Source organism: Clarias gariepinus, chromosome 28 (genome assembly GCF_024256425.1).
Source record: "Clarias gariepinus isolate MV-2021 ecotype Netherlands chromosome 28, CGAR_prim_01v2, whole genome shotgun sequence".
NCBI lineage: Eukaryota > Metazoa > Chordata > Actinopteri > Siluriformes > Clariidae > Clarias > Clarias gariepinus.
This window is the reverse complement of record NC_071127.1, coordinates 3,108,432-3,120,000: the sequence shown is the minus strand read 5'-3', so window position 1 is coordinate 3,120,000 and position 11,569 is coordinate 3,108,432. Positions and strand designations below refer to the sequence as shown.

At 34.3% G+C, this 11,569-nt stretch overlaps 1 protein-coding gene across 2 annotated transcripts in view; it reads right to left on the bottom strand.

Moving 5' to 3' along the window:
- Positions 1-2,361, bottom strand: part of amdhd2 (amidohydrolase domain containing 2) — a 5,769-nt gene extending 3,408 nt beyond the window's left edge. Inside the window, exons 1-5 of one of the 2 annotated variants that reach the window (XM_053490532.1) lie at positions 2,275-2,361; positions 809-947; positions 557-693; positions 165-304; positions 1-12 (exon numbers count right to left, since the gene is read on the bottom strand). The exon at positions 1-12 is cut by the window's left edge and continues 43 nt beyond it. In XM_053490532.1, coding sequence (XP_053346507.1) covers positions 1-12; positions 165-304; positions 557-693; positions 809-891 — 372 coding nt within the window. In that variant the 5' untranslated portion in view covers positions 892-947; positions 2,275-2,361. Of the gene's footprint in view, positions 13-164; positions 305-556; positions 694-808; positions 948-1,665; positions 1,686-2,274 lie in introns of those variants that run through there. The other variant, XM_053490533.1, reaches the window with a different exon arrangement.
- Positions 2,362-11,569: the final 9,208 nt, after the last annotated feature.

Here is an 11,569-nt window from a genome sequence, read left to right as displayed (position 1 = left end):
CTGAGGAATCACCTACACACACAGACACCACACACACACAAACGCACACACATACACATACACACACACACACACACACACACACACACACACACACAGAGACAGTTACCCTGGGGGTATAAGGTGTGAGTGTGTGTCAGGACAGAGTGAACACGGAGACTGACCTGGTGGTAAATGTCCGGAGGAGACGTCACCAGCGTGGGACAAAAGGACGTGACACCGTGTTCCAGAAGCCTCTTGGCCACCTGGGCCACGCCCCCTGTGATGTCATCACTGACCTGCGAGAAGTCAATGCCATATCCACCTGCAGAGGTCAAGCACACGGGGAGCTTACAGAACCTTTAAATACTCATCACACACACACACACACACACACACACACAGTAAAACAGTGTAGTAGTGATGAAGTGGAGTGACTCTCAGCACACTCAGATGGATTGTTTTCCTCTAACAGCACACCCCCATGTGTGTTACTCCTCTCACACAGTGTTGTAGTGTACTTCATGTACAGTTAAACACGTGTCTGTGTGTGTGTGTGTGTGTGTGTGTGTGTTACCATTGATCTGAACATCGATGAACCCGGGGGCGATGATTTTATTCCCACAGTCAACTTTATGGTCTGCAAAACCTTCTTCATCAAAGAACAGCTTCTCTGGGTTCAGGATCTTCCCATCACGCACCCACAGGTCCTCCCTGCACACACACACACACACACACACACACACACGATGATGATGAGAACAATCAGATATTCACTTTCTGTAACTGAAGTGTGTCTGTGTGTGTGTGTGTGTGTGTGTGTGTGTACCTCTCCAGACGGTGGTCTCTGAGGATCCTACAGTTGACAAACTGAGTGATCGAGGCATCAGACACGCTTTTATTGGACGGCATCTTTCCAAGACCCGCCTCCTGACTCCGCCCTTCACCTCAGCCACACCCTGTAAGAGCTTTACAGGAACATAAATAGGTCAAAATAGTGTAAGAAAGAAAAAGGCTCGTCCCAGGGAGGTCTTGCTGAATGTGTTGTCACGTGTTTCAGAGCGAGGGTCGAGCACGCATCCATAAAGACACTGCTCGTCTGAAATATCCAGGAACATTTTGAATGATTTTCTGCAATGATGAAAACAACACGCAGAAGGCAGAATTTTCCATCTAGTTGTTTTGAGAAGTTTTCTGAGGTGGGATTGCGCCACCTGGTGGACATGCCTGTCAGGGAATTACCTGTTCCAACACTGCACATGTGACTAACCCCTTAAATATTATAATAATGAATGTGCCCTGATCATGTGATAGTTATGTGACCAGGGCTCATTATAATATATAAAGATTTGATCACATGACCGGGGCAAATTATAATATTTAAGAAATTGGTCAAGTGACCAGGGCTTGTTAGAATATTTAAGAATTTGATCACATGACGGTTTATTATAATATTTAAGGATTTGTTCATGTGACCAGGGCAAATTATAATATTTAAGAAATTGGTCACATGACCAGGACTCATAATAATGTTTAAGGATTTGATCATGTGATCAGAACACATTACAATATTTAAGGATATTTAAAAAAAACTTAGACAAACACTAACAGGACATTTACAGGACACCTCCAGGACACCTACAGGACACTTACAGGACACTTACAGGACACTTACAGGACACTTACTGTATAAACGTGCAATAAAATCCACATTTATCCTTCAGTTTCGAGCCCACGGCTCACACTCATTTTGCACATTTATTTGTCCGTATCGTTTTTTTATCGTCTTATTTTATGATCAAAGATCAAAAACTGATAAACTGAAACATCAAGAAATCTTCAGTACTTTTAGAGTTAATTATGTCATCAGGTGAGTTTCTGAGCATGCATTAGGAACTGTTCCCTGAACACTGCACACACACACACACACACACACACTGTAACACTCCTAGCTGACTTTGACCCTGTTGTTCTAGATGTCTCTGAGTGATAACACACTTCTCATGGACAAAACAGGAAGAGTCACATTAACACCTGGAGCAGTGTGACTTTAACACTATTTAATAAAGAGCAGGAGTTTACAGTTTACATCTCTAAACTCCAAACACACACACACACACACACACACACCACACACACACACACACACTGCATCTTCTATAGCCTCTACAAAAAACACCATCAGCAACACAGTTATACACACACACACACACACACACACACACACACTCTCTCTCTCTCTCTCTCTCTCTCACACACACACACACACACACACACACACACACACACACTCACCGTTAACTCATAATAAAGTGGAATAACCCGAACAGTCAGCTCCTCTCTCTCTAACCGGAAGTGATCCAAACACGTGTACGTCACGCGCCAGTCAGCTGATTGAGGAAGGGGTGGGCGGGGCTACAGGGGGCGTGGCCTGTCGGAAACGAAACCACAACATGGGACGCGTTCCAATCCGCGCGCTCACACTCTACTTTTCCTTTTTGTCGGTTAACTGCAGTTGGAATCCAGTAGGTTACATCACCGCCACCTTTAGGTCTCACTCTCTCTTACCTTCCTGATTTTTCAGTCCAGCCTTTCTTAAAAAAAATGTCCAATGCTTTCTTCCCTGGTACTGTCTTGTCTTGTTCATCACCTGCTTCTATCCAGCCCTTCCACACACTCTATCTTCTTGGCACGTTCTACTCTACTGTGCCATTAGTTGGAGTTCTGTAAATTGCATCACCACCACCTATAGACGTCTCTCTCTCCTCAGCTTCCCTGTGCTTTAAAGCTGACTTTTCAGTCCAGTCTTCCCTAAAAAGAAGCCTTAAATGCTTCCTTCCCTGATCAGTGACTCCTCATTCCAAAAGACTCGTAACATTACACTACTCTCCCTAGTCCTTGGAGTTGTGACATCAGGTCTACTCTTGTCTTATTGTCTTCTTGGTGACTGGTTGCCATCCCTGATATGATGAAAGCCATAAAATATGTCTGGTTATTCCTTTTATATTAATAACTCTGCTATTACATTCCACAGAAAACTGACCCTGGATCTGTAGTAAATGAGGCACCGTCACCTCTTGGCCATGCAGGTGTAATAATTGATGAAAAACAATCATTTGAGCCGTTGCAATTTCTTTGGTAGACAAAGTATACATGTTGTAAATTTAGTTCTTGTGGTGCTGTGTACTCTAATGTATGCTAATTAGCCTCTAAATCTAATTCATTTGGGTCTCTATATGACTATTTGGTTTGGACCAGGCTAGAGTGTTAGCAAGAGTGAGAGCGGAGTCTGGACGTCTTATACGGCTGTGGGAATCGCCAAATCACACAATATAACTAACAGATCCAAAGCTGGGATTGTTTCTTATTAGTTCTCTTACTTCTAAATGGCTTATTGCTAAAGAAATGATCACTGATTAGGAGTTAAAACATAGTGTTAAACAGAAATGTGAAGTAATTGTAACAATGTGCAGTATAGAGTGACATATCCATTTTAAGCATAACCTAGGCAATATGTTAAAATTAATTGTATTCCAGTCTAACAAACTATACAAATATGATTGAGGAAAAAAATATGATTGAGGAAGAAAATATGATTGAGGAAGAAATTGATCATGCACAGATAATGTATGTATGAACACATTTTATGGATGGTTGTTTCAAATTGTTTTTTCTACTACTACTACTTCTGCTTTTACTATTACTAATAGTAATAATTATAATAAAAGCATTTAGTAAATTTGACATTATTGTGACATCAGTCCCATATTTCCATATTCAATTAATTCATTGTAAAGTGCAGTGTAAATTGTAAAGTTTGTCTCTTTTTTTTTCCAGATTAAGCAGTTTACCTGGCTTTTATTCATTAATTAATACATTTATTTATTTTAATCAAACACTTTTAGCAACCGCTTTGACACCTTTCAATTAACAATCTCCTTAGATCAGGTCTGCTGCTTAAACAGCATACCCACCTAAAAAATGCATATATATGTATATATATATATATATAGTCTGTCAGTGTGTTTTCTTTATTTTTATGACCATTTATTTTAGTAGATTCTCACTAAAGGCATCAAAACTATGAATGAACACATGTGGAGTTATGTAGGCTACTTAACAAAAAAAGGACTCCACATTCACCAGACCTGAACCCAATCGAGATGGTTTGGGGTGAGCTGGACCGCAGAGTGAAGGCAAAGGGGCCAACAAGTGCTAAACACCTCTGGGAACTCCGTCAAGACTGTTGGAAAACCATTTCAGGTGACTATCTCTTGAAGCTCATCGAGAGAATGCCAAGAGCAAATCAGAGCAGTAATCAGAGCAAAGGGTGGCTATTTTGAAGAAACTAGAATATAAAAGATGTTTTCAGTTATTTCACCTTTTTTTGTTAAGTACATAACTCCACATGTGTTCATTCATAGTTTTGATGCCTTCAGTGAGAATCTACTGAAGTAAATGGTGATGAAAATAAAGAAAACACATTAAATGAGTGAAGGTGTGTCTAAACTTGCCTGTACTGTATATATATTTATTCATTCCTGCATCAGTTAGGGGAGCATGACGCTAGAATGAATGAATGTCCACTAGATAGTGTTGGATAAAACCAATTAGACATCATTATTTTACTTGAGAAGAATGTGTTCAACACATTGTAAAATTAAAAATAAAATTACATTTGTAAATTTAAATTAACACCTGGTCCATTTTCATTTTCAATCCTATTTCATTACTGTAAATATTATATAAAGTTTTCTGTAATTTCTGTACATTTAAAAAAAATGCACTGGTGAATATGACTCAATAGTGTACAGTGGTTCTACGTAATTACACCACAATTAAACAGTTAAACCAACTTGAAATATTTGTGTTCATTTAACATGAACAGCTAACCTTAATTGAACATTATTTAAAGATTTCGATTTAACTTTTTTTTTGTTGAACTTCAACTATTCATGCTTTACAAAATTTATTCCTTGATGTTAATCCTATATGTTTACATCAATTTCAATGAATCCCATTTAGTCATGTTACTACAATTAGATATTATACCATAATGAATAGCAGCCCTATTTTCCCATGCTTTAGTGACTCTTAATGACAACTCCAGAGGCAGTAAATATGTAATACATCCTTTTTATTAGGGAACAACTTATAACTGGTGACATTCTTTCATAAAACACTAACAATTCACACACTCAAAAAAAAGATTTAATTAAATGATTTTTTTTCTTGTCAACAAGTTCAATTCAATTAAATTTTATCTGTATAGTGCTTTTAACAATTGGCATTGTCCCAAAGCAGCTTTACACAATCAAAAGAATTATTTAGGTTTGTATGGAATTTGAATGTGTATGAATCAAAACAAGTTCCACACAAATGACTTTAGTAAACTTAACTAACATTTGTAAGGGCCTTTATTTACAAAAACATTACTGTCACAAGCATTTTAATAACAATTAGCACTGTTTGAAATGCAGCACAGAAATTCGAAAAATTAAAAATATTATGGTCCAACAATACAAAAGACATATTGTACACAATATGCAACATATTCCAATTTTTAAAAAAAGTTTTTCTTTTCCAACTTTACTGTTAACTTTTAAAGTTTTACTGGCACATTTAAAGAAGGGGGGGGGGGGTATTATGTTTAACAAAAAAACATTAAAGTTGGCGATCTTCAACTTTTTTTTCAACAGTATTCTGGACATGTTTTACATAAGAAAAAAAATCATGTCACCCACAAAAATAGAAAAAATAAGGTAAAGGGAAATGCACAACCTTGTCCTTAAGGTCAATTAATCCAACTAAACATTAGGTAATTTACCATATTAACCTAAAATTAACATAATTTACCTTATTTTTTTGCTATCAAATACAGTTTTTTCCCCAAGTTTCTGCAAAGCCTAAATACATTGCATCCAAAACTAAACATCAAATATATTTTCAATAAGTGCAAAAAAGGCCTCCATGTGGCTTTCAACAAACTCAAGTTGTTAATGTTGGTTTACTCATAAAATTTGTTTGTAAGCATCTGTACCTTTGGTAAAAGTCTGGTAGCATCCAGCTGAAGGAAGATCTTCTGCAGTACCTTAAATAATATTTTCAGTTCCCTGAGGTTCATTGCATATATTACACCCATTAAGAGCGCACATGCTGTAGCGACATCTCCCAAGTCGTGAAGCACTTCATCAGCTGGAGGGGTCGTGGCAACACCTCCCTCAACATTGATACTGTAGATGCCCAAAACAATATGTTTAAGATCCCTCTCTGCAGCATGGACATCCGTATCCCATTGTTACACACACACACAAAAAGCAAAAATTAAATCACTAGACTCGTACAGAATTCCAAAGAGCCTGTTTGCATTTTTCCCTGTAAATGTTTGGTTTTTAATCACTAACTTTTGGTCCAGACTGATTTCTCACAAACTTAAAAACACTTTCCTAAGTACACCTGTGATCTGATGCCATCTAATAGCAGCTTTAACTTGTAATTTTTGAAGGCTAAATGGATATTGTGATATTCTGAAGAGCCCAACGATACCGTTACTTCTGCAATAATTATTAGCCATACCTACCAGATATACATTTAGGTAGACACAAAGATAAATTTAAAGTTAATACTGCAGAAATTCAGTATATTTTAGGTGTGTGTGTGTGTGCATATTGTAACAATAGAGACTGAACACTGCTTTTGAATAAAGATATCTGTATAATTACTGATGTACCACCAGACCTTTTATCAAACATCTAATTACAATGTTGTTTTGTTCAAACCACAGATATAAGTTAAGATAACATAATTATTACTATATATAATTATACACTTATATACTTTTTGCCAAATAATGTAAATCTATGCAGTGGACCTGTGACACGTGGCTAAATCCGATAGCTAACTTCAGTCTAAAACACTAGCACTGTCTAAAACTACCATGCCTCTGCACAGTCAGCAGGGGTTGCTATTTTATTTAATAACCTCCCTGGGAAAATACTAAAGTCAAAAAGTGACTCGAACGGTCATTGGATTTCAGTTGTTTTAAACATTGGTGATGTTTTGTTTATTTTATTTAATGTGTATGGCTACAACAGTATTCAACTTAACAACAAATTATTAGCTGAAATCTCTAATCTTTTATTTGAATTGAAACGTTTATACCCAACTGACAATGTTATTATGGGAGGAGATTTCAATATGGTAATGGATGAGACATTAAACCGTTGCCCACCTAAATTTAGTGATTCGCACCCGAACCTTCATTTTCTAAACTTCTGTTTAGATAACAACGTAATGGATGTTTGGAGGGCTGGGAATCCAAATCTAAGGCAATTCTCTTGGTTTAAACCAAATGGGACTTCCAAATCTAGGATTGATTACTGGTTAACCTCCCCTGGTTTGACTGAATTTATCAAAGACATCTCAATTTCTTCAGCACCCTTAACCGATCACTGCTGTATCTCCTTGTCTTTCTGCTCAAATAAAAGAGAATCACGAAACAAGGGTTACTGGAAACTTAGTTCTGACTTATTAGAGCATAGTGAGTATTGTTCGCAAATTAGAGCAATGATAAATAGAGCAAAATTAGATAAAGAACACCTTTCATTTACAAGTAAATGGGAGTACCTAAAACACAAGATTCGGGAATTTTCTATACATTTCAGCAAAAATTTAAGTAAAGCTAGAGCGCAATTGGAGGAAGAATTATCTAGAGAACTAAATAATCTATGTAACAAAAGTGACATGGATGATGAAACCAGACTTAAAATTTTATCTTTACAATCCAAAATTGATCATTTGTATATTCAAAAAGCCAAAGGAGCTTATGTGAGATCCAGAGCAAGATGGATAGAGAAAGGTGAAAAAAGTAATAGTTATTTTTGCAGACTCGAAAAAAGGCGACAGGAAAAAAATGCTATAAAGTCTCTTTTTGTTAATGGAAATGTAAATAACTGCCCAAAAATAATTTCTTCTGAGATCTTTAAATTTTATAGCACTTTATACAGCTCAGCCTTTTCTGAAACAGATTGTAATAATTTTTTTGACAGAATATATACTAATATACCACAGATTGACGAACATTTTAGAGATTTGTGTGAGGCGGACATTAAAATTGAAGAACTTGACAAAGCTATTGACAAATTATCCTCAGGAAAATCTCCAGGCCCTGATGGGCTTACCCCTGAATTTTATAAATTCTTTAGGGAAGACTTGAGGGATCTATTGTTTGATGTTTTTCTTGAGTGTTTTCATAATAATATACTTGCTTCAACTATGAAGCAAGGACTGATTACTCTTATACCCAAGCCAGGAAAGGATGCTCGACAAATAGATAATCTTCGACCCATCACTCTTCTTAACTGCGATTATAAGGTTTTAGCTCACATATTTGCCAATAGACTAAAGGAAGGATTAGACCAAATAATAAGTGAATCACAATCTGGATTTATGAAAGGTAGATCAATACATAATAATATCAGATTAGTTTTAGATATTTTAGACTATCACGAATGGATTGAGGATGATGGTTACATTTTGTTTTTGGATTTTAAAAAAGCGTTTGACACAATTGAACACAAATTCATATTTGATTCTCTTAGTAAATACGGCTTTGGTAACAATTTCATATCTTTAATTAAAATGCTATATAAAGACATAAATAGCTCTATATCACTATCGCATGGGACTTCTCAGAGATTTAATATTACACGAGGAATTAGACAAGGCTGTCCCATTTCCCCTTTCTTATTCATCTTGGCTGTAGAGATGCTCACTATTTTGACTATTAATGACAATAGTTTTGATAAACTCACGGTATTTGGAAGACAGATCTCTATTAGTCAATTGGCGGACGATACAACTCTTTTTTTAAAGGATAAATATCAAGTTGATAGAGCTATTAAACTAGTTAATCTCTTCTCCAATGCCTCTGGTTTGCATTTAAACATAAACAAATGTGAATTAATTGCAATTCATAACAGCGAATTAGATGTCCTATGCAATATCCCAGTTAAAACCTCTGTAAAATACTTGGGTATCACTATTACTAAAGATAATAATCATAACATTCAGGAAAATTTTGTAAACAAATTTCTAAAAGCAAAATCAATTCTTAATAGTTGGTTACAAAGAGATATCTCAATTTTTGGAAGAATTTTGTTAACTAAAATGGAATTCCTTTCTAGATTTGTTTACCCAGCCTCATCACTAGCTATCCCTCTTCATTTACTTAAGGAATATAACAGTACAATCTTTAATTTTATCTGGAAGAATAAGCATCACTATATAAACAAAAATGACTTGGTTCGTAGTTATGAAGAAGGAGGTCTGAATGTTATTGACTTGGAAATATTGAACAATGTTTTAAAAACTCAGTGGCTAAGATCATTTCTTAACAACACAAACAGTATATGGTTTACAATATCATCTTCAGTGTTTGGGAAAGTAGGTGGTCTCAATTTTTTAGTCAAATGTGATTTTGAATTGTCCAAATTACCTCTCAAATTGTCTCTTTTTCATCAACAGGTTTTGCTGTGTTGCAAACTAGCATTTTCTCACAATTTCAGTCCTCACAAGACTTGTATTTGGAATAACCGTTTTATTTTACACCGCAATAAGTCTTTATTTTATGAAAATTGGTTTAAATATAATATTATTTCTTTACTGGATATGATGGATAACCATGGTGACATTCTCAGCTATAATGACTTCTGTCTGAAACATGGATTTGTATGTCATCCTAAAGAGTTTTATACAGTTGTAAATGCCATCCCTAAAAGTATGGTATTATTTCTCAAAGGAATTCTGTCTCACTATTCTGTGACATTCTCTTTTCCATCTCTGTGTTTGGGTTCTTATTCTATTAGAGATCAAAAATGTACCAACTTGTTGTTAAGAAGTGTTTTTATTAATAGACTTTCCCCAAAGCGACTTAGACGTCACCATATTGTTAAGGAATTTGATTCAAAAGATTTAAAAGAGATAAGAATAAGTTACCTCTCTTTTCCAATTTTCCCAAAAGTAAAAGAGCTTCAATTTAAAATAATGAATGATATATATCCATCAAAAGAATTCCTTAGATCATTATTTAATATTGAAGAAAATTCTTGTCAATTTTGTGAAAGTGATATTGAAACTACTGAGCACATTTTCTTCAACTGTATTCATTCAAAGCTGTTTTGGTCTCATTTAGAAAATAGAATGTCCTGTGTCAATATTCAGATTAACCTTATAAATTATAAACAAATTAAGTTTGGAGTGTTTAAAAAAGATTGTACACAACACTTTTTGGTTAACAACCTTCTTTGTTGTGGTAAATTTTTTATTCACAAATGTAGGTTTTTGAAAACTCCACCTTCCTTTCCTCATTTCATAAATGATCTTAAAATTATTACCTCATCTTTGTGTACCCTTTCGAGTAATAAGGCTATTACACTAGCTAATTTTTTTACTGAGTTTAATGATTTATAATATTTTACAACCCCTTTGCAAAGTCATGTAAATGTATTTTATTTATTTATTTATTTATTTATTTTATTTATTATTATTATTATTATTTTTTTTTTATCTTGATTTTATAACCCAATTCGGTAACTACTATGTATTTATCTTACAGTTGTGTCTGTCTTATGTACTGGTACTACTTTATTTTGGTTCATTTAAAGCCTGTTTGATTTGTAAAAAATAATAAAGGAAAAAAAAAAAAAAAATGATTGGCCTCGTTCTTCTGTTTCATTAGCGGTTCATGACAGCTTGAGTCTCGCTACTGCCCCCTGCTGTACTGTATGAAATGTTAACCTAACATGAATGGTTTGTGTTTAGACAACATATTAGGAATTTGTACGGTCAAGTTTGAGACAAAATTACTTTAACCCTAATGGAAAAAAAAAAAAAATTAATCAACCAATACGATTATTATGAGTATACTAAAAGTTATGCAATTATGTAAAGAGCACAACCTGCCTTGTTCATGTTTTGAGTGTATTTTCTGATTTCTTATTTTTCTTTTATTTATTTATAATTTTCTCTTAAATTTAAAAAATAAAAAATTAAGATGAAAAATTAGAATGCTGAAACAAATGAGAGGATATATATATATATATATATATATATATATATATATATATATATATATATATATATACACACACACACACACTGTATATATACTGTATATTACAATTTTTTTTCAGAAATCTGGCACTTGATTAAAATTATTATTATTACTATATATATATATATATATATATATATATATATATATATATATATATATATATATATTCTGTCATACACCCGGACGACTTTATTAAAGTAAAAAAGTAAATTCATACAGCCTAACACTGCCTGTAAAATCACAACCATTCATAATAAACAACATCGTATAAAACAATATGGAGCACAAAAAAATTAAATAATATACTGCAGTCGTTCACATGATTCACTATTACTTAAATAAAAGCATGCATACACAGATGTTGTTGTCATATACAGAATTACTACTATAAACTGTTCACATGACAACTGTACTGTCTTGCTTTTAGTTTCATTTTGACTTTTTGACATAATAAGGATCCCTAAAGCACAACAG